This window comes from Diabrotica undecimpunctata, chromosome 5, assembly GCF_040954645.1.
Source record: "Diabrotica undecimpunctata isolate CICGRU chromosome 5, icDiaUnde3, whole genome shotgun sequence".
In the NCBI taxonomy this organism is placed as follows: domain Eukaryota; kingdom Metazoa; phylum Arthropoda; class Insecta; order Coleoptera; family Chrysomelidae; genus Diabrotica; species Diabrotica undecimpunctata.
Genome location: NC_092807.1, coordinates 141,646,339 through 141,671,490, shown reverse-complemented (window position 1 = coordinate 141,671,490; position 25,152 = coordinate 141,646,339). Strand labels below are relative to the sequence as shown.

The 25,152-nt window shown below is 33.6% G+C and overlaps 1 protein-coding gene across 1 annotated transcript in view; it reads left to right on the top strand.

Moving 5' to 3' along the window:
- wb (wing blister) overlaps nucleotides 1–25,152 on the top strand; it is a 600,221-nt gene that overhangs the window by 534,784 nt on the left and 40,285 nt on the right. Inside the window, exons 18-25 of the mRNA XM_072533566.1 lie at nucleotides 4–231; nucleotides 3,872–4,051; nucleotides 8,873–9,180; nucleotides 10,888–11,137; nucleotides 15,544–15,712; nucleotides 18,138–18,359; nucleotides 20,217–21,168; nucleotides 23,719–23,960. Coding sequence (XP_072389667.1) covers nucleotides 4–231; nucleotides 3,872–4,051; nucleotides 8,873–9,180; nucleotides 10,888–11,137; nucleotides 15,544–15,712; nucleotides 18,138–18,359; nucleotides 20,217–21,168; nucleotides 23,719–23,960 — 2,551 coding nt within the window. The remainder of the gene's footprint in view (nucleotides 1–3; nucleotides 232–3,871; nucleotides 4,052–8,872; nucleotides 9,181–10,887; nucleotides 11,138–15,543; nucleotides 15,713–18,137; nucleotides 18,360–20,216; nucleotides 21,169–23,718; nucleotides 23,961–25,152) is intronic.

The window sequence follows — 25,152 nt, the reverse complement described above, 5'->3', positions numbered from 1 at the left end:
TAGCATTGTAATTGCTCAATTACTGGTACTTCTAGTCAACAATGTAACACCAACACAGGAACTTGTACTTGCAAGATCGGGTTTGAAGGTAAAAAATGTAGTTCGTGTAGTTTCGGCTACTATGATTATCCCAACTGCAAAAAATGTAATTGCGATCCCATCGGCACTGACGGAGAACAGTGTAAAGACGGCCTTTGCAAATGTAATAATGATGGATCTTGTAAATGCAAGGTAAGTGTTTTCATGTTGCTGATATTTATATTTGGATCACTTATACTTACTAATTCGCTTTTTTAAGTTCTTTGCATTAGTTCTAGGTGTAAGTCTAAGTTTGTATTAGTTTCTGATTATAAGCTTTACACTGAAATTTTGACTCAGTTTTGGTACTTCGTATTATTACCATAAAGAAATCGTGAATTGTTGCCATTAATTTAGCATTATAGAACTATTTTAATGTTAAAAGCGTTATCGTACAGCTTAATAGATCAGATATAATGGCCACTCCACTATTTAGATAAAAATCAATAATTGAGAAAGTGATATACCCTTTCAAAAATTGGATAAAGGTTTAAAAATCAGAGGTTAAATTGGATAAAGGTTTACTTAATAATTGTGGTTCATTTCTAACAGGATATTTGCTAGATTCCTGTTCCTGGCTAAGATTCCAATTTCGTAATAGCATAAAGTCTCCAAAAAGATGCTGGGAGTATTTTTTAACAGAAACAAATATGATGTTTTTGTACTATCTTCTAATGTTTGGTTCTGTGGCGAGTCCGCCTACATCTTCTTCTAGAAACGTTTGTCCTTGGTGTACCACCATTCGGAATTTCGGATCCATCTCTCGTAAAGTCTTTCCTCTTTACTAATCCCATGACTTTGCTCCAAAACAGAAGCAGGCAAGCGATTAATTACAAGTACCCTATCCATCAACTGCGCATGTGCAATGTTTGAAATGACATATCAAAAGTGACAATCTTCCACCTAAAATAATCTGAGCAAATTTATAAAAACGATTTAGGCATAAAAACCGAAAATTTTAAAATATTTATTTCTACAGGTAAGTACATAGTTGTTACATTCATAACTACAATATAGAGTGTATAAATATAAATTATACAAGCTATAAATAGCTTGTACTCTCAGTAATACTTAAAAAAGAAAATCCACATTAATATAATGGATATTGGCGATTATTGGCTGATATGAACCGACGAAATTTGGTTATTTTGTTGTAGTAGTATATGGAGATTGTTAACTTTGTACCAGATAATTTAAAATATATATTTAACATAATATACGCTTATGAGTGAAGATAAAGATTATTATAGGTATATTATGAATGTGTTGCTTGTGTGAGTCCATTTCAAAAGGTAAAAGAAATAATAAATTAGACTTACTCACAATCAATTTAATTTAACTATCCAGACGACCGGTTTCGCTTTCTACAATATGCAAAGCATCTTCAGGTCTCGATACAAAGTTAAATAAATGATGCCGGTACTCTATTAATTGATGGTTGAAAGAACATGGTTCAAACTATCCTGTATTGTTGATTGGAGAACTTAAGTCTGCTATTGTAATTGTTTCACAGTAAACGGGGAAGTTCTTGAGGAGACAGATTTTATCCAATGAAGTAGAGATAGGTGTAATGTGATTGTTTGTTTGATGAAAGTAATGTTCTATACCATTGAGTTATTTAAAAGTTATTTATATTATTTATTCTAGAGATATATTTATGAAATGTGTGTTATTTATTGAGATTTTATTTTATGAAGGTGACAGTTGTGACAATGAATAAGATTAGATGTACAAATTGTGTGGGTGTGCAATTCTTTCAACTTGTAATTATCAAATGTCTTTGATAAAGTTCTATTGAAATATATGGCAAATGATTGTAAAGTCAAGTATTTAAAGTTAAAAATTAGGGACAATTTAAGACACACAGAAAACACACAGAAAACACAAGGGGGACGAAACAAACATAATATGTTATAGATAGATAATGTAAAATGATAAAATAATATAATAGATAACATAAAAACTCATTTTCTCCAAGTAAGAGATGTAGTGCATTCAAGTCCTCCCCCCTTTTTAAATTTAATGTTTGTTTCGTCCCCCTTTTAAGTGTTTTCTGTGTGTCTTAAATTGTCCTTAATTTTTAACTTTAAATACTTGACTTTACAATCATTTGCCATATATTTCAATAGAACTTTATCAAAGAAATTTGATAATTACAAGTTGAAAGAATTGCACACCCACACAATTTGTACATCTAATCTTATTCATTGTCACAACTGTCACCTTCATAAAATAAAATCTCAATAAATAACACACATTTCATAAATATATCTCTAGAATAAATAATATAAATAACTTTTAAATAACTCAATGGTATAGAACATTACTTTCATCAAACAAACAATCACATTACACCTATCTCTACTTCATTGGATAAAATCTGTCTCCTCAAGAACTTCCCCGTTTATTGTGAAACCATTACAATAGCAGACTTAAGTTCTCCAATCAACAATACAGGATAGTCATTCATTGTCTTACAACTGTCACCTTCATCAAATAAAATCTCAATAAATAACACACATTTCATAAATATATCTCTAGAATAAATAATATAAATATCTTTTAAATAACTCAATGGTATAGAACCATTGCAGAAAAAATTTCTGCAATGGTTCTATAGCAGAACCATTTTTTTTTCTGCAGAAAAATTAAATCCGGTTTGTAATGCCCAATTTTGAAGTCGATTTAACATAAGTTGTAATATATTTGTTGCTGAAACTAGGTTATTAGATTAGGTGTAAATAACAATATCGTCCACGTAAATGCTAGCTTTAATAGGAGCTCTGATTACATTTATGATGCTAATAAAAGCCACTAAAAATAGGGTTGGACTTAAAATGGATCCTTGAGGGATTCCATTATCTAGCATTTTTGGAGAACTTGTGATTCCATTTATTCTAACTTTTATAGAACGATTACTTAAGAAATTTTTAATAAAAGCAATCATGTTACCTTGAATTCCATAATTATTAAGTGTTACTAATCTAGAGTGTTTCCACGTCCTATCAAAAGCCTGGGTTATGTCAAAGAATATTGCAATCAACTTCTGATTGTTTGCAAAGGCTTCATTGATTGAGGTTTGCAGTGAAATATGATTATCTAATGTAGACCGTCCCTTGCGAAAACCACTCTGAAATGGGGTAAATAATCTCTTTTATAAACTATAAACAGAACTTTTAAAAACTCATTGATTCCTCACCTGAACGACTGCAATTGAAATAGATCTTCTGGTTATCTGGATCTTTGATTCCTTCGGATTGTTCATAGCGCACACTGTTTTCCTCTTCCTCAAGCATTAACCATGTTGTATACTCTAAAAAAAATTTGAGAAAGGAAAATAATTTTGTTATGATAAATTTTATCAGTCCTACAGTCCAATTTTTATACACGTGCAAACACAATATCAAAGATCAAAGTACAATATTCGACAAGGCAAGATACCGCTCAAGATTTTCATTTGAAGGTTCGCTTCAAATGCAGTCGCCTCGCACATGCGCAGCTGACGGATCGGGTCCCTGTAACTAATCGCTCCTCAGAAGCAGGGCTATTTGATTTGAGAAGACTTTTGATCAATTCCATCCTTGGAGATCTCCAAAATAAATTCTAAATTAAGAACGTAGAAAACTAATTTAATAGAGTAGAAAATTACGTTACAATTGAACGAATTTCCGTATTCTTCAGATTTTTTATCATTGTATAAATTAAGCATTATACTAATTATATACTTCACAATGAAATTTACAACACTTTCATACAATTTAAATGGTGAATAATAGTAAACTTAATTTTTAAGCAAAATGTTCAAGGAAAATATTGTAACGAGTGCAAAATTAACCATTACGGACTTTCAAAGGAAAACACTAAGGGTTGTACAGAATGTTTCTGTTTCGGAAGAAGTTACACATGTACAGACGCTCTCTATCACTGGAATAAGTCGACAAGATTAGAACGAACATTAGAAGAAGATAATCAGGTAAGTGTTACACTAGTCTTTATCCTGTAACTTTTGTTTAATTTTTTTTTCAATTACAGACTTATCACGTATCTTTCACTGCAATATAGTTAACATATATATATATGGTGAAAACAATATTTTCGTTTTAAGATGGTGTTAATGTCTTATGCATAATTTGTCGAATGATACCCACATCAAACTGATTTGACTGTTTATCATCTATAAGGCTTATTAGAATCGTACTACAATAAATTTGGAAGGCTTATTACAATAATATGGATTTTTTGGCGATGCTATTTTCATTAATTTCAAATGAAACGTTTTTAAGTTCAGAATCAGATTTAGTTGATAATTTTTAGGTAAATGAAATTGGAGATAGAGGCGGCCAGTTTCGCTACACTTGTGTGGGGCTTTGTCGGCATCAGGGTAGGTTGTTGATTATGGTAACTCAATAATTCAAGTACTCAAGGTGAAATGTGAATCCGTTGAAACTACTCTGCAATGGCTTTATGTAGATGGTTGCTGGATGAGTCAAATATAAGCAGCGATGACATGAGAGTCTACGTGTATGAATCACGAGTGTGAATTCACTACTGTCTTATTTTATCTTCTCTTGATTTCCGACAAGGTTTACGTCAGTGGTATGAATTGGAACTAATTACAATACAGGTTGCAATGGTGCACGAAGTTGTGCTGATTTTGTGTGAGGTGATTGGACAGAGTATTTTGTTAAAACCAATTACAAAGAATAGAAAAAATAGTCGTTGGTGGATAAGGAAATGGATTGCTGAGAGATTTCGATGCAGATTGTTAAGAATTTTCTTAGGAGCAGTATTTTTAGTATTTAAATCACGAGACGTACATCAAAAAACAGAGATACGAATCTACAAGAGCATAATCCAACCGATAGTGAGCTATGAATGTGACACTTAGGTGTTGACTCAAAAATATGTAAATCGCATAGACATCTTTGAAAGAAAGGTACTGAGACGAATACTAAGCCATATAAATGTGAACGACAGGTGGCGAATCAGATACAATTATAAAATATATAATATATCTCTTTGAGCCACCATGGTACACGCGATGTACCACCTTTTTCGGTATTGCTAAGCGACGATGACCTTATAAGTGTACCAGCTTTTTAAATCGTTGTCGCTTACATTGCACTGTAGCATTGCAGCTTTCAGTTTTTCGACCAATGTAACAGCCTTCTACTGGAGACTAGGCATACACACTGGCATGCTTAAATCCAGATTTTATCGCACTCTGTATATCACAAACTTTATTATATTTTCAGTGAATCGTGTACTGAATCTTGTTGACAGTTTTTTATTAATAAGTGACTGAAAACTGAAGTATTTACAAAATAATAGGGAAAGTTAATTGGGGAGGTTTCCGATTGCCTTCCTCAATGATTTTTCTTTCGTGTGAGGTTTACTCCTTGGGAATGGATATGTGAGAGGATTTTTGCAGGTTTGCATATCTGAAGTAAATCTATCTCATTCCGGGATCGTACAAGACTATCTACCCGCTACCACAATCCATACAGTAGGTACTGTAAATATGTCTCGCCGATATCTGCCAACTTTTATGATTGATAAAAAAATGAATAGAGGAGAGTATCAGTAGTTTACTAGCGATTCTGGACTAGTAGTAGTAAAATGGAAGGATAGGAGAGCAGTACATATACTTTCCAACTTCGACAACCCTGAAGATGTCAGTGAAGTGAGTCGAAAAGAAAAAAATGGCGACAGACGTCTAATACCATGTCCTCGTGCTGTAACTGATTACAATCAAAATATGAATTTTGTAGATAAATTTGACCAGATATTATCAAGTTACAGAATTGATCGTTGCAGTAAAAAATGGTGGCATCGAATATTTTTTTTATTTATTAGATGCTGCGCTTGTAAATGCATACTCCCTTTACAATTTGATGAACTTGCCTAAAGTAACAGCAAAAGATTTTCGCCGTGCTGTTATTAATGGATTATTGGCAGACCAAATTGTTTCTAAACAGAAACTATCTAATGGAATGCCATTAGACACAATACAAATCAAAAAATCAAAGCCATTTGTTCCCATTAAGGTGCGACTACATTCTTCAGAACATCAGCCACAGCGAAGTTCAAGAAGAAGATGTGCTTTGTGCAGCACCAAAGACAAACAAGTTAGGAGTGAATGGATTTGTTTTGTATGTAAAGTTCCGTTATGTTTATCTAAAAGTAAATCATGCTTTCAAGTTTGCTTTTTTATATTATATTACATTAGTTTTGTCTGCAAATGTGTACAAACTGGTACGGTGGGACAAAATCTGTACCACCCCATAACTAAAAAAATAAAAACTTAGTTGCAAAAAACATCGGATTGTGTATCAATAGTAGATAATTAACCCCTTGATGTGTTTTTCTTTATCAATTTGTGAATAAAAGTATTGTTGCTCCACTAGGGCATTTTTTGCACGAATACTTTTGCTCCTCAAAGAGATATATATATATATATATATATATATATATATATATATATATATAAAGAACCACCTTCATCTCAGTATGTCCGCCTACAGCATCTTCAATGGGCAGGTCACGTATTTAAGATGGAAGAAAATAGGCTTGAGACCAACTTGAGACAAACAGTTCTCCCCTCCTCCACTTATTCAGTTTAAGCGTAGACTGCAAACTTGACTGGAAGCTCAATTTTTTTACAGATATCGTTTAAAGCAAGCATAAAAAGTGTAGGACTCAATACCGACCCTTAAGGAACGCCATTAGTATGTTTGAAAGTCCTAGAGATTTTGCCATTTTCTTTTATTTACGTTAAAGGTTTTATTTGTTAGAAATTGATTAATAAATGAAGATATACTGTACACTGAGAAGTTTTATTGTGATGAAAAGTGTTCAGTATAGGTCAATACACAGAGAATTAAAAAAAATAAAATTTGAGTGTAATAATTCTATATAATTTTGTATTCCATCAATTAAAGATTTCTTTACTACAATGTTTAAACAATTTTAAGACGCATCTTATTAAAATCGAGCTGTATATATATATATATATATATATATATATATATATATATATATATATACACTCAGGTGCAAAAAAATCGATCCATTCCTTATTTCTTATTTATTTGAAGTTGTATAATTTTAGAGACATTAAATTACGTATGTAAATTTAGGTGTACCCTCGTATACGAGAAATAAAATAATATTTTTAATATTGCTTTTTATATTTCTTAAAACAAATTGGTATTTCAGGTTTTTGTCAAAAAGGGTCTGAAGCAAGTAGATATTATTTATTGAATGTTGTTTTTAATTCAACAACCATACTAGTGTAGTGATTTTATTTTCAAAACGTGCTACATTTTTATTTAATTATCATTCCCAAATGTCTCTAACTCCGACAGATGCTGCAAGGGTGGTGACTTTAGTTCAAGATGGTCGTAGCCAATATTATGCAGCTGAAATGTTGGGTGTTAGTCGATCTTCGGTTCAAAGAGCAGTTCGGCGTTTTATCGACACCGGTAACTTCGCAAGAAGACCAGGATCAGGTCGTAGAAGGGTAACATCCGAAAGAGATGATCGATTTCTGGTCTCATCATGTTTGAGAAATCGGCATCTAACTTCAGTTGAACTGGCAAATCGTCTGAGCGAAGTGAGAAATGTGGATGTTAGCAGATGGACAGTTCGTCGACGACTTGTAGAAGGTAATTTATTATCCAGAAGGCCAGCCATATCTCCAATACTATCCATAGAACATCGCAGAGCTCGCCTTGCTTTTGCAAGAGAACATGAAAACTGGAGTGATGCAGATTGGAGCAATGTATTGTTCTCAGATGAGTCCAGATTTTGTCTAAGGTCACCAGACGGCCGAGAAAGAGTTTGGAGAAGACACGGAGAGCGATATTTTCAATGTAATATTGCGGAAAGAATAAGTTATCGGGGGGGCTCCGTTATGGTTTGGGCTGGTATCAGTTCAGAAGCCCATACTGATTTAGTTATTGTAGATAGAGGTTCTATGACTGCCGCAAGATACATAACAAGTATTTTAGATCAGCATGTGGTACCTTTTGCTCCTTTCATTGGACCTAATTTTATTTTTATGGACGACAACGCGCGTCCTCACCGTGCTAGAATCGTCAACCAATATATAGAGGAGGTGGGAATTGTCCGTATGAACTGGCCAGCTTGCAGTCCCGATCTCAATCCCATAGAACATCTATGGGATATGATGGGAAGACGTCTTCGAGCACGAGTACCCCGTCCAAACAACTTGGCTGAACTTACAGCGGCTCTTCAAGAAATATGGGACCAATTGGATCAATTTGATATCCAGAGGTTAATTACCTCAATGCCTAGACGTGTACAGGCTGTTATAAGGGCCCGAGGGGGAAACACTAGATATTAATTACTTATCAATGTTTTTCTTAATTTCAGAAAGTTTTGAATATTCTTGTATTTTTGAGTTTTGGCGTATGTCTCTATAAATAAATGATTTTTTTGGATAATCTGTAAAAATTATTTTAATCTAACATATACTTTTACATATATACCTGATTTAAAACTAATATCTTCAAACGTTTTCTTTTTTCAGCAAATAATACCCATGGATCGATTTTTTTGCACCTGAGTGTATATATATATATATATATATATATATATATATATATATATATATATATGTATATATATATATATATATATATATATATATATATATATATATATATATATATATATATATATATAGAAAATTGTTTTCAATATTTTTTATTGTAACCATCTCTACAAATAAAATTTTAATATACTAATGATAAAATTAATTAATTTCTAGGTAACTGAAGACGAATTAAGTTTACCAAAATCATTCTTGGGTGATATAACCCCTTCTTACGGCGGTTACCTAGCGGTGGATAATTCCGGAGGCAGGTTTGATGTAATTTTAGAGGGAAACAATGTTCAAATAAGATCCCTAGGAAATCACAATGATCTACAAATGACCGAATCGACAGAGTTTGGTAACTGGATAGTTTCCTCCAATAATTCGGATTTTCCCACTGAATGTGTTGATAAATTGAGTAGATCTTGTTTTATGGTTATTCTGCAGGACGTTACATTATTTATTATAAAAGCTAATAACAGGTTAGTATTTTAGAGATTTCTTGTTGATTAAAAATTATTTTTTAATTTATTAAAAGTGATTAATTCTAAAACATCTAGAATCCGGAAAGTCAGAAACGTTTGTATTACTTTCAAAAATTGTTTGTTAATACAGACCAATACATTTTTAACATCGCTACAACTTAAAAATCACAGTCGGTTTTAAAATTTAAAATTTCCGCTCTCACGCTTTTCTATATGTTTGATCTGTCTGATTTCTTTTCTATTAAAATTCAACTCTTATTCGATAAAAGTGGTAACCTTCATGTTTATTGGTGTGTTTACAGGTTCTCGTGAAATTTTACACAATATAATAATATTTCTAATACAATTTTAACTTCTGTATTTTTGTTGACTGAAGAGAAATTCTTGGGAAGGCCCACGCAGAGTTGTAAACTCATCTTAATATTTATTGTTATTAAAAAAAAATAAAAATTTAAAATTTACCTGGGTCAAAATTATATCATGATGTATCTACATACAAATTTAATGTTGTATATAAAATAATGGTTATTAAAACATGCAAAAAACAATTTAAGGGATATGCCCTCTCAAAAAACGCTAACACTGCACTGCACTGGGTACACGTAGAAGAAAAATAAAACTGATAACAAGTGTTTCCCCCTGTGTAGATCACCATCATTGAAATATTCAGTATAATTATTGTCTGTTTTTGCAGGATACATAAAAAAAGGTAAAAACTTAAGGTCGCGGCATATTATCGTGTACGTATAGTTTCCGGCACGTAGCATTTCGAGCGGTTCGGTGAACATATGATCTCGCTTTTCTCGACAGAAATTATGTGCAATTGCTCTTCTACTTAACGATGAAAAAAGTAAAACTGTAGTAAAAAGAAGGTTTGAAGTACATCCAATGCTAAGAGAAAGGAAAAAGGAAGGTGAATACTGAACTTTATACAAAGAATGAATAGGATTCAGTTTAAATATATTTTAAATTTAATTACACCTTAAGTTAAAAAAACAAAATACTACATTTAACGAAGCCATACATATCAAACCAAAAAGTATTTTTAAAAAGAAGAGGTATCACTTCCGTACAAAAGTCCTAATTGTTTATCACTTCCGTGATTAATTGTTACAAAGCAATAATGATTTATTGCATAAATGACAAAATAGCCTCGAAAATTATTTTTTTAAATACTCTGTATCAAAATCAAACAAATACCTAAATAAACAACAAGGGGAAAACGACGGACATCTAATTCACATTATCCTTACCAACCGGTTACGACTCGTTACGTAGCCGTCGGCATCAGTAAAATACTGTTTTCGATTATACTGAACGGAAACGTTAAGTGTCTGAAACGCTATGTTCCGGACAGTGTGCGTTGTTCATATTTAAAACCATTTAAATTATATTTTTCTGAAACTAAACGCTATGTGCTGGAAACGCAACGTGCATGATAATATGCCACGACCTTTACAGTGACTTAGGGGCATGTTCAGCCTCTTTGCCCTTCCGTATATTTGTTATGGATTAAGTATAGTACAGTAGTATTTGTTCCACTTTTTACTGCTTCATTATCATCTATAACCTCCTGTGACAATTGTAGGCAATTTAACTTAAAAATCATATTTATGTAGTCGAACAGACTATTGAATTGACATAATATCGATAGTATAGTATGTTAAAATGCAACAGTTTTTCTAATTTAAGTTTATTTTTAAGAATTAAGGAAGTCCTTCTGGATAAAGCAAAGAACGAAGTATCAGCTTATCTAATAACGCATTCTGTAGAAAAATGTGAATGCCCACCTGAATACAAAGGACTTTCTTGTGAAGATCCAAACGAAGGATACTATCGTTATTTTCCTAAGGATCCAGAACTATCTTGGATAGACCGTGTTATTGGAATAGCCAAACAATGTGAATGCAGAGGACACTCAAACGAGTGTGATCCAGAAACTGGCCATTGCAAGGTAAAATCTTAAGCTATGCTTATTTATCTTAGTTTTTATCTTCAGCATATTGAATTACCGTTATGTTAATAAGATAAATTTGTTTCATCGCTCTTTGTTTCTTCTGGCAGAGTCGACATATATAATCGATTACTAGCATGATCTTATAGAGGTTTGGTAAATTTACAGCCAATTGTACTGCATGATACCTGCTTTTTTTCATACCTCGGAGGTTGTTTTTTCAGGAGCTCGAGAAAATTTTTATCCAGCAGTCTATTGTGTTTTCCATTAAAGTTCGTGGAATCGTTAAAAATACATATGAGAAATCTGGACTACTTGGAGGGCATAATATCCTGGGTTTTTTATTATGTGCCTTTTGCTTATGATTGCTTCAACGGAAGTTGCTTGGTTTTCACTTTCACCTCTGAAAGATGGTAATTACTGTTGTTCTTTGAAGATGAAAAATCGAAGCTCCTGACCAACTCTTCCATCAATATCTGAACTGTCCATTTATTAGCCTAAGATTACCTGGTGCATCTTCATATTTGGGATTGAGTTAAGAATCCTCTTATGTTCTACCTGCCCATGTTTTCTACCACTATGGAGGCATAACATCTCCATCATTACTTCCCTTTTAATTACTATAAATCAAGAATTGGAATTCCTACTAAAAAAGCTATAGCTAGCAAAGTAGTTTTAAATTTCTCTTCAGATATTTATTATCTGTTTATATAGATATAATAGATATTTCACTTCAATCGAGATATCAATTCTGATGGTTCTGAAACTGCTTTCTTTTTCAATGTCTATATTATTAACTACACTTAATGGAACTGAATGTAAGTATAAAAAAAAAAGATTAATGGCTTAGGAGGTGGAAATTGTGGTGTATTTCCAGTAAATATCAATTTTGGTGCCGTTCATTCTAGGTGGGATACGATTCTCCCACAAAGACATAAGAGAATTGGAAATCCCCTGATAATGAAACGGTTAACCAAATAGATCATAGTCGTGTAGTTCCGGTATTTTAGATGTTATTCACTTTTTTACTAAGTCCTGCTTTCATCAATATTTCAAACAATATTTTTAAGAGTACAGTATCATAGGCCTTCTCTACGTCAACGAATAGTCAACGGCTAATAAGTTGGTAAATTTCTGACTGTTCTTTTGTCATTAATTTGTTGAAGTACAAATATATTATCAATACAAGAACTGCCAGCACGAAATCTACTCTGATCGTCTATTTCTTCATAATGGTTTTCGAATCGTTCCTTTATCAATCGACCGTATACCTTCCCAATAAGCTAATAACACTTATACCTCTGTAATTTTTATATTTCTTTTTATATCATTTTTTGTGGATGGAATTTATACATGCCAAACTTTTGGACTGTTTTCTTGTTTGATAAGACATTTATTAAAGATCACCGACAACAATTCTATTAGTATTAACGGTGCGAGCTTTATTAATTCAATGGGGATTTTTCCAGGTCCTGTGGCTGCCCTGTTTTCCATTTCGTCTTATTTCGTCCATACTGATTGGTTGTACTTCTTCTTGGTCTATTGGATCTGTTCTGAAGTCTCTGTAATTTATTTCGCAATGTGGTCTTGCTTCCTGTAATAGCGATTTATTCTTCCCACTCTGAGATAACGTATGGTCCTAAAGTTTTGGGAAAAATTTCACCTGATCTGATTGAGAAGCAAAATGCATTTAACAAAGAAGGCCACGGAATTGAAATGTCATCAGTTATTGACATTTAATAAACAAAGCAAAATATTTTGGTTTGTGCTCTGCAAAATATCTTATAAAATTGATATTCGTCGAGGTGTTTATAATAACGTTGGGCGAATGTGGAAACGAGATATTGTTAATATTTATCGAGATCAAAACATAAGCAAATCGACAATTTATCGCACAATCAGAGAATGTGAATAAGGGATACCATGTGTTAACTTGCGTAAAAGTGGCCGACCGCAGATTATGAACCATATAAGAGAGGCAAGACTGATTGAAGCAGCTAAGAACAAAATTGGGGTCTCACAGCGAAAACTGGCCAGAAGATTTTATGTTGGAAAGACTACAGTATACAGGACCCTATCGAGTAACAATATTATCTACCGGAAAGAAGGAAAGCTCCAAAATACACAGAGGATCAATTAGAGAGAATTCCGAGATGTTGCCGCGCGTTAAGGCGAGTGCATATCTTGCTTCATGTCATTACGCGAGTATCACAAGGGACTGGTACGAAACTAACAACATTACCTTTGTACCGAAAGCAGGCAATCCCCCCAACCTACCTCAGGCTCTTCCAATTGAAGAGTTCTGGGCAATATTAAGTCGGAAAGTCTATAATAATGGATGGGAAGCATAAAATCAGGAACAGTTAAGACGCCGCATATATACAAAAATTAGAGAAATTGACGCCGAGGTCGTCCAAACAATGATGCAACGTGTCAGGGGAATTATTAATTAATTAATTAACAGGCGAAAATAATGGTCCCTTGTCTGTCATTTGAATTTTGATTTATAATAAGGATAGTTAAGTTAAATTGTTGAATAATTTAAGATTATTGTGGTCAGAGTTATATGCTTTTGAAATTTTTCCCAAAACTTTAGGACCATACGTTACTTACGGGCTTTAAGCTTCCTGTTCTTTGTGATCTTTTCTGAGGTTTTCTATAAACTTTCGTGCTTGAGATACTCGAGGTACGCCCATATATCTGATTATTTCTGCACATTTTTTGTTCCACGTTTCATTTTTTCTTCTGGTCACAGATTTGTTAACTTCCCTAGTCTAATAAGGGTATTCTATAACCTAAATGAAAAATTGGCTGGATTCATTTTATTGTATCGCCAATATACCAATATATAAATCGATTGGCAACACTTCTTTTCACAACTACATCTTGACTTGTTGGAGGATACTAAATATATTTAGCTTGTGATGTATCGTATTTATTGATTACTTTTTACACACGGACTTTCAGATGTCATTACTTATTTAAATTATTAATTAATTACATGTTTATGTCTTAAATTACTAACACCGACTACGAAGGAAATACTATCATTATTGACTGGCTGGTTGAACGACTAGACAATGTATAATATATGCCTGAATTGTTAATATAGATGAGTCAGATACAATTAAACTGAACCTCGATTATTTGACGGTTTACTATATAATATATTCACATTTGATGAATTAGTTCGGTTATTAGGTAAACGATATTATTATAAAACTGCTGAATCTTCAAGGTTGAGCTAGAGGTACAACAAAAATATTTTGAAACTAGACACGCATGTTAACAATATGTGTGCCTAGATTTGTGATTGAAAACAATTTACATAAGTATTTTTTCGGGTTTTTTATAAATCTTAATATCCTTGAAATATGTCTGTTTATATATTACACTTCTCCAATCTTCTACATTTTGTGTTTGTAGCTAGATTCGATAGGCTTTCTTTTTGTTATCTACTAACTCTCTTATATCTTGAGACCACCACTGTGGATCTTGTTTCGCACATTTCTCTTATGCCATATGGCCTCTTGTGCTGCATTATGTATACAGTCTTTTATTTGACAGTATAGTTCTTCCATCGCCTTTTTTCTATACAATATTTTGTATTTTTGTAGTCAATCTGAGTTTGTAAAGAAATAATATCCAATCAAAAAAAAAAGAGATGAAGTTAAAATAACTGCATATAATGCCATATATAATACTTTGGGCGTAAAATGCAGGGCGCAAGACCAAAAGGAATGCCACGGAAAAGATGGGAGGATGAAGTGGCAGCGGACGCGCAAAATTTGCTAGACGTGAGAACCTGGAGAAGATCGGCGCGGGACTAACAAGGTTGGAGGCATAGTTTGGAGGAGGCCAAGGCCCGATTTGGGCTGTAGCGCCATTGGAGAGAGAGAGATAATACTTTGGGATATCACCTAAGCTATTTAAATTGGTAAAACCCAGTTGACATAATACGTGACATTTGACAATAAACGTGATATAAATAAAACATAACATTTGACAATAAACGTGATATAAATAAAACATAACATTTGACATAAAAAGTGACATTTGACATAAAACTTGACATTTGACATAAAACGTGACATTTTAAATAAAACAGGACATTTGACATAGGTAGCATATAAGGCAGTCAAAATGTTTGTGTTAAATTATTTAACTGACTGTTCACTACCAAACTGAAGAAAACCATAAAATAAAGCATTTTTGCTTTTATAAACACTCATTGTTTCATTCATTTAGTAATTATCAAAGCTTTGGCGAGCTTTAAAGTTAACATTCATATTTAGACATTGTATTATTTATTTAGGAGTTCGAGGTAATGCAATTTTGTACATGCTCTCGTTAGCTTATCACTATTTTTTCAATAATAATAACTCAATATTGTGTTTCTTTTATAGAATTGTGTTGATCACACAACTGGAGAACATTGTGAAATATGTGAAGAGGGTTATTATCTTGATCCAGAAGAAACATGTAAACCTTGCCTTTGTCCATCAGCTCAGCAAAATAATGCACAAAGTTGTAGACCTGAAAATGATGGTGGTTTTGTCTGTCAATGCAAAATAGGTAAGTTCTGAGGATTTAATAACTCTATTCCATATTTGATGAAATAAACAATACTGCTAAAATAATTTAGAACATCGCAACGAAAAACTTATGTGACTTCGCAATGAAAATATTATGATAGCCGCTATAGTAGACTAATGCAGCCAATACAGATTTAGTACTCACTGTCTATAGCTCAACCGACTTCATTACCAATAGGCCAGTAAGGGGGAAAATGCTGAAAAAATCTTATACACGTTTTTGAATTAATGAACAACGTGTGGGCTCCCTTGCCTGAGAGAAAGAGATGGTAACAGCAGACGCCAGTCTGCGATTGCGTTTGTGTTTGTTTTGGGGAGATGGATAGACGAATGGCTTGCTAAAAAGCAGTAGTCAGTCAGTGTGTTTGTTATGTTTTTTGGTGCGTGGTGGTGTTGGTGTTTAAGATTGATAGCCATCCGTGTAGTTCTGAGGGGGTACCTTTCGCGAGTTACCAGCTATACTGTAGGAACGGCTGTTTTCAATTGAACATTTTGGCATGTAGATTGTTACCATCTACGATATCTTATTGGCGTCGCTCCTAGGCCTACTTCAGGAAGTTCGTTTCCAGCCAAGTTGGGAAGTTTGGCCGGGAGGAAGGGTACTTTCCTACTGGGGTGCCTAATGAGTATGTGTCCTAGGCGGTGGCAAGAAGTTTTTAGAGCCTCCTTTGCTGTGATGAAGCTTGCTATGGTACTGAGAACGTATTTCTTGTTGAGAGTTTGGATTCTGCTCTCAATAGGTGGTATGTTCGCCGCCAGTTGGTGGATAAAGTGCCGACGGAAAATCAGCACTCCTTCTCATATAATCTTTCTCAAGATCTTACGTTCAGTGACCATAATGGCATTCATTTGGCGGTTGTTAAGTAAGGAAAAAAACGGCCCTGTACTCAATAATAGGTCTGATGTAAGTTTTGTAGGTGTGGAGGAGAGTCTTGCTCTGTGTCCCCCAAGATTTGCCTGATAGGGCCCCCAAGAGTCCAGGCCTTCTTCTCATTCTGTTTAGAGTGAGATTAAGTTCAGTTTCCCAATTGAGGTTCGTCTGAAATTGAACGTCCAAGTAGTTGACTGATCTCTGGAACGGGAGTCTGTATCCGTAGAGGTATATCAGGTTGCCCTCGTCTTCGAATGGTTGGGTTGAGAGTGATTCTCCATTTGTTGCACCATTTGACGACTTTGTCAAGTTGGCCTTAAGACCTACTGAATGAAGAGCGGCTCCTTATGTGCCTGAGACGAGCAGTGCTGTATCGTCGGCATAGAGGAGGATGGTTTCATTTTGATCATAGGGGCGGGGGAGGTCGCTGTTGTAAACTGTGTATAGGATTGGTACTAAAATTGAGCCTTGAGGTTGCTGATTTTAACTCTTATTGTCCGATTGGAGAGATATTAGTGGATGGTTTTTAGAAAGGTGGTTGGCAGTCCAGAGAGGCGGAGTTTTTCAATCAGACCTGCATGCCAGACCTGATCGAAGGCCTTCTGGACGTCTAGGAATGTGCCTATGGCTATTTTGCCTTTTTCGTTGATTGAGCATGAGATGAAGCTTGCTGCTTCTGTCAATGCATTTTGAGAGGAGTGTTCAGCTCTGAATCCGAATTTGAATTTTAGAATGATATTGTTTTCGTCTAGGAATTCTACGAGTTTCTCCTTTAGACCTCTCATAGACTTTACCTAAAGTGTTCAGTAGAGAAATTGGTCTATAAGATTCGGTGCTGATTAGGGGTTTCCCTGGTTTAGGGATCATTATTGTACTGGTCACCTTCCAAGGATTAGGAAAGTAACACAGTAGAAGGCATGCATTGATAATGTTAGTTAGCAGTGGGATTATACTCCCTGGGAGTTTTTTCTGGGCCAGGTTTTGGAAGGTTCTAAAAGGTATATGAGGGATAGCTAATGAAAAACCCTTGAAGACGTACAGCTAACCAAGCCTTTTGCTTTGTTTTTTTTTTAACAATTATAAAAAGTGTAAAAATTAATATTTAAAATAAACATCGAAAACAAGACCATACAACAGAGGGTGCGATAGGGAATAGAATGGAAATAACGGAAACCATCCAAACATCAAGCTACATTACCTGGAACATGTTATGCGTGGAGAAAGATACTTAGTGCTTCAATTGAATATACAAGAAAAGGTCCAGGATAAGAGAGACTTAGGAAGGAGAAGAAACTTATGGCTGGGTAACTTGAGGAAATGGTACAGATGCACATCAATTAAACCATTCAGAGCAGCCGCATCTAAGATCAGAATAGCTTTGTGGTGGATATGCCACGTAAAGGAATACAAGTACATCAGAAAATCTGGGACAGTTTCTTAACTTATACGGTTCTCATCATTACCTTTTTAAGTATGCTTTTAGTTTAAATTTTAATTGCTATATAATTCGTTCATTTATTTTTTTGTGTTATAGGTTACACTGGAAAACATTGCGACGAATGCGACAGAAACTATTACTCTCCCACTAATTCTACAGAATGTATATCCTGTAATTGTAATAAATACGGTATTGTTCCCGGAGATTTGGGTGTGTGTGATAAAGAAGGACGATGTACTTGCCAAGAAGGATTCACTGGTGACAAATGTAACCAATGTGTTAAAGAAAGAGAATATATCGAAGGTGGCGTCTGTAAATGTAAGTGATAACTAAATTATAAATTTGAATATTTCAATTAATCAAATCTACAATAAATATCATAATAACGTTATATACATATATATGTATATATATACATGAGTTTCTAAGTGACAGTTAAGGTAAAAGCCCGCGAAATGGTTATAGCTTTTAATTGGTAAAATTTGTAACGATTATTTTGCCTACTACATTGGGATCATTATAGGGGGTTGAAAATTGGGGACAGAAATTACTGGGGTGGAGATAGGGTAAGCAAAACAAACCGGAACGTTTGCGAACGGCTACTCAGGGCTTTTTTTTGGAGAGCTGGGTCGTAGATAAGTGAATGACAAGGGGACTGGAATGAGGTAACTACAAAAATGAATCAAAAGGGGTACTTACATGGGTCTCCTGGACAAACACAACATAAGAAGGTTCTAAAGCTATTTGAAGTAAGGACGCCGCTTACAAGAATCTTCCTGCTGGACGAAAAGATAGGCTTTTCTTTCCTGAATTTCACTAAATGTTATTTTTTTTTTTTCTTTTAAAAGTTCTGGGGTTGGAACGGGACTCAGATTCACTGCAACACAAACAAATGCATCTCACACTGCAAAAATAGCCTGGAATAACCTGGGACAAATAAAATGAGGGTGGAAGCTGGGCACTGAGACGCAACCTTTGAAACTTGGCTTTTTTAAATTTTAAAAACTCTAGCGTAATCGAACCATGTGGGTATTTCTTAAAGTTGTTAAAACGCCGCTCTTCAAAACCCTTAGCTGAGAGACGGCACGAAAACAAAACAGTGATTGCTCTTGCAAAAATTGACACATTACATTCGAGTATAATTCACTTTTCTACTAACAATTTTACCGGTTTCTTCAGACAACCCACGCCGCGTTCTCTCTTAAAAAACTCTTCCAAACCTAACTTGAATTTACTTCGGTCTGACGCTCTGTCGTACCGGCTTCCTTTGTTGCGTCTCACCCGTCGTAGCAGTTAAAGGGACTAGCCAATCGGAATTATTATCAAAGACGCGCTGCAAGGGGATTCAACCTTAACATGGCTTGGGTTTAAGATTCGATGAATTTTTGAAACGCAAAATATGAATTATTTTATTACGCAGTGAATTTTTTGTTCGATGAGTCCAGACGCTTACGTCACAATATAAACAGAAACTCAACAAAATTATATACATTGCCCAGGGGCGTACCAAGAAAAAATTTTATACCTTAAATATTCGATAGTTATAAGGAATTTTTACATACTACAAATTAAACAAATAAATGATACTTTCTTGTAGATATTAACTTAGTAAATTACTAACAGTGTAGTGTAGCGCGATTTTTGAAATAATACGATCAAAACTACACCGTCGGCGTCGTTCTTTAGAATAAACTGCATATGAAACAATTGAGTAGTATATGATCGGTACGGCGGCACGTCTATATCTAAGACCCTCCACACACGGGTCGATCGATGCTGCGTTTCGAAGTTTGCGCATCATACTCGTCATGTACGATACCGGCGACTCGAGCGTCTGCTCTTTGCACATCGGTCGATTTAGTTTGAACGTGTATAGCGACTAGGAACGTACTCTGTGCCGACGCATTTTTTAACCTTACTATACCGGCTATTTTATTTTTATATTAATATAAAGAACAATATCATAATTAATATTTGATAAACTTTGGAAGTCAGTGACTTTAATTACCAAAAAAGGTTGTACAAATTATATTGTTTAGTTCAGTTTATGCGCAGTGTATAACAATTAAGTGTCTCTAGAAACACATGTTTTATTACACTATGTAATTAGTTTTGGTGAAAACTAAATTATGTAATAGTAATAAGTTAATCATAATATTAACATTTTTATTTTAGCCTGTGATGAATGCACTATGAAACTATTTGATGAAATCGATAACATGAAAATAGATATAGAAAATGTTTACGAGATGTTTAAAGATGGTATTGGGCCACCCTGGAGGAATCTGACCGATCGTCTAAATAAACATAACATGTTATCCAAGAAGTATAACAAGAAAGACGTTGAGTTCAAAAATCTGTTAGAGTCAAACGACATTAATAAATACGAAGCCACAATAAAGGAGCTTGAAAAGAAAATGATCCAGAACAATGAAATATTAGAAGATAATATCAACAACATTGACAAATTGACTGACGGTTCAAACAAACTGCTGAAAGAAACTGGGGAAGCCAGTAAAAAATTAATAAACATTATTGATTCTTTAGACAACTTTGGAACAAAACAGGTTAGTTTGAAAGACGCATTAACCAGGGCTCGTAAGATATTAAAAGAAATCCAACAACGTTCAAAAACGATAGAGAAATTAAATGATAAGAAAATATTTGAGTATTGCACTTCGATTAATTTAAAAGTTGACAAAATATATGGCAAAGTTCCAAAAACACCTCCACGAAATATCGAAGATTTAAAAAATAAATTAAATGCTCTTTTCGATCAGTTGTCATACACAGATAATTTGTCCAAAAAAGCAGATAATAAAAATACACTAAACGCCCAACGTTTAGAATCGGTCAAGGAAAAATTTGAAATAATGAAAGGCAAGAATAAGCAACTCACTAATACCTTTAGCGATATTGTAAATAAACTAAACGCTACCGAGGACGTCCTAGAAGCTTTAGAAACAGTTTACACTGACCTGATAAATATATCAAAGTTTGCAGAATATGACGAACTAGATAATAGAGTGAAACGCCAAATGGAAGAGATACCTAAAGCACAAAATTTATATGACAAGGCTGTGAAACATGTACAAGAGTTGGAAACAAAAGTTGAGGATTATCACAGGTTAGTACAATTTATAATTTACTTATACAACTTATATATTTGGGTAATTTTTTTTAACAAAAATCAGTTTTAGCTTTACTTTCGACACGTTTTATTTTTGTACATTTATAAATTTATTGTTTGTTAAAAAATTTAGTTTTCGTATACTAACAAGAAAATCATCATTATTGTCATCACATCATCATTATCATGATCATCACCATTATCATCATCATCCAGCTTCTCGCGTCCACCACTGTATACAAGGTGTTTCAAAAAAAGGTAACCCCGTCTCTAGGGGTTAAAAAAAAGAAAAATAGGTAAAAAACTGAAAAATAATTGGGGTTTGCTTAGTAAAAAATTTTTGTAACGCCATCCGTTTTCAAGATACAGGGCGTTGAAGAAAAAAATTTTTTTTCTTCAACGCATTTACGCATTTTTTGCGATTTTGCCGAAACTACTGGCAACATTGTAATGAAATTTTATACGAATATGTTTTGGAAGTTGATACATCCCATGAATTTGTTTTTATATCTGATTCTCATAAAGGGCGCTACTTACACGGATCGTACTAAGTATTAGTCAATATAACTTTTTTAAGAGTATAATTATTAATCAAAATTTCAAGTACATAAACTTAAACATTATTCAATTTTACACGAAAAAGGTACTCTTGGTAAAACTCGATACTGTGTACCGTTTTCGGAATATTTTGATTTGAAAATTATGAAGTAATAATTGATGATGGTAGAAATGATAAAGTTCTAATAGGTATACCTCTATTTTCTCCAAGCGTGCCATGGAAATCTGACATTTATTGATTGTTATGACGATAAATCAACAATAATTAGAGTTTTGAAACCTTGTTATTTGTAAAATCAAATCAAAATGTACTCAAATGTTGAATAAACTGACATGTTATTAACCTTAGGCGAATGTTTAGGATGTTCTAGTGCAGCTGTGACACGTTATGCAGAAAAGAGTCCTAGAAGAAACTTACCAAGTAAAAAAACATTTAGAGCCGTTGAACAACGTTGTCGAGAAACTGGGAATGTGAGACCAAATAAAATAAATTCTGGTAGACCAAGAACAACAAGAACAATTAATAAAGAAAATAATATTTTAAATTTACTTGATCAAGATCCAACAGTTAGCGTAAGGAATATAGCAAGACAAACAAATACTTCTTCTTCAAGTACTTGGCGGATACTGAAAGAACAGCAATTACATCCTTATCATTACAGACAAGTCCAAGAGCTCTTGCCAGATGATAAACTAAACTAAATTTTTTAAAATGCATTCTTTTTACGGACAAGGCCACCTTTACGTGACAAGGTATGTTTAACTCCCATAATGCACACTACTGGTGTGATGAGAATCCACGAGTCAGGAGGGTATACATTACCAACACTCATTTAAAGTTATGTTTGGGCAGCAACTTTAGGTAAAAAATTAATAGGTTATCATATTCTACCTGGAAATTTAAATGGTGATATGTCCCTTTTTTTTTAAACAATTCCTTAGTCGAGATATTAGAAGATTTAACGCTAAACGAGCGAAGATCTTTATTTTTTATGCACGATGGCTCTATATGCTCCACCACACTTTGATAGAAGGTGTCGTAATTGGTTGAGTAATCATTTTCCGAATCGATGGATTGGTAGAGGTGCAGAAACTCCGATTCATTGGCCTCCTCGGTCATGCGATTTTAACCCTTTGGACTACGCAGTTTGGTCGTATATTAAGGAAACAGTCTATGCTACAGAGGTAAATTCACGCCAAGAATTGGAAGAAAGAATTCAACGTCAATTTAATGACATCATAGCTGATCCCCTACCGTTTAGAAGGTTAATGGAATCTTTAGAAAAAATAATAGACTTGTGTACTCGCGAAAACGGAGGGCATTTTGAACACTTACTGTAATTGAATTTTATTTTATGTTCTTAGTTATTAATTTATTTTTCTTCTTGTGAGTTTTGTTTAATTACTAATTATTTTATACCAGCATCAATTATTACTTCATAATTTTCAAATCAAAATATTCCGAAAACGGTACACAGTATCGAGTTTTACCAAGAGTACCTTTTTCATGTAAAATTGAATGATTTTTAAGTTTACTTGAAATTTTGATTAATAATTATACTCTTAAAAAAGTTATATTGACTAATATTAGTACGATCCGTGTAACTAGCGCCCTCTATGAGAATCAGATATAAAAACAAATTCATGGCATGTATCAGCTTCCAAAACATATTCGTATAAAATTTCATTACAATGTTGCCAGTAGTTTCGGCAAAATCGTAAAAAATGCGTAAATTTTTTTTTTCTTCAACGCCCTGTATCTTGTAAACGGATGGCGTTACAAAAATTTTTTACTAAGCAAACCCCAATTATTTTTCAATTTTTTACCTACCCTAGAGACGGGGTTACCTTTTTTTGAAACACCCTGTATAGGCCTCTTCCAAACGTTTTGCATTTTCCGTTTGCTTTTTTTTTGACAATTACATTTGTAGTGCATTGTTATTAATATTACTATCATTTTTTATTTACTTATATCGTTCATATTTTTAGTATGTTCAACTTTACGAAAGACGAATGGAAAAAAATTAATGCTAGTGGAGCCTATGAAGCCATTATAAATGGTATAAAAGAAACAAGAGACCATTTGGATAGTGCCAAAGAATCTTTAAAGCAAGCTCAAAAACTTATACTGCCTGAGATAGGGGATAGCATTGTAACTCAATCCAATCTTGCGCAAGCGTATTCTGATAGATTAAGACAAAGAATAACTAATTTAAAGGATCTTTCTAAAAGTAAGTAGTTATTGTTGTGAAACGTGTTATTATGCATATGTACCATATTAAGTGCTAAAATACTGAGGTGTTAAGGTGCTATAGTTTGTTTGTTCCACAGATAATTTAAAGCAGATAAAGTACTTTAGGCATAAACTTTATGGAGTTTTTAGTTTAGAAAGAATAAAAACGTTTAAAGGGAGCGTTTTATATTATTAGTTTTTATATTCCTATTTTGCCCAGTGCATGAGTCATAAAACATAACAACGTATTTGAATGTCCTATCTGAATGTTCATACAAATGTTTCCCAAGTCATGAAACTAGATCTTTAAAACCCCTTCCACCATTAGTCTTATAACAGACGTGCATATATGCAGTGTTGTTATTAAAACAATGAATGCTAAAGTTGTAAATATAAAGATTCTTCTTATAATAGGCTATTGAAGTTGTGAGTTTGGGAAAAGGCAATGCCTTTTGAAGGTCAAATGTGCAAACATATTTATCCTGCGAGGCTTTCTCGACATCTTTTTTCAGTTCTGTGCGCGCTTGTTCTGCTCGCCTTAAGTACAGTTCTCTTTCTGTCTTTAAAAGCGGCTGTCTTTTTCTCATTCATTGTAGCAAGGATTTTTGAAATAACTTGTCATAGTTGCTGCAAGTGTCCTTTGAAGAAGGTTTAAAGTGCAAGGTACATTTTTGGCTAAGGACTTAGTAGTACGTAATATTTTTCTTTCACAGAATTTCTGTTCTCACTATCACATTTCTCTTTGTATAAATCATACATTTTTTTTTTAATATTTAAATCTGAACTTAAGTATGTTTTGTTTCCATTGTTCTTTCTTGTATTGTGGCTTTGGTAGCAGAGAAATTACTTTATATGGTCAATAACATCTGAGCGTCAATTTTGCGCGACGCTGCTTTTTCCCTTGCGTCAATAACGGCAGTAACTTTTGTTGAATTTAAATATCTGTATGATCTTCCCCAACTTATTTGTAACATGGTAAGAAAATAGGTCTCACAAACCCTCAGCTGATTATTATGTTCATCTGGAATAGTGTACTGATATATCTTTGATTTTGCTTCTTCTAATCCGTCTCTTGTCCGACGTCTACTGACAGTTAAGACCTTAACTAAGCCCCGCAAAATATAATTTTGTTTTGAGTAATCTGCCCGTTTCCAAAATGAATTAAAGAATGATTAAATATATCTTTAGAA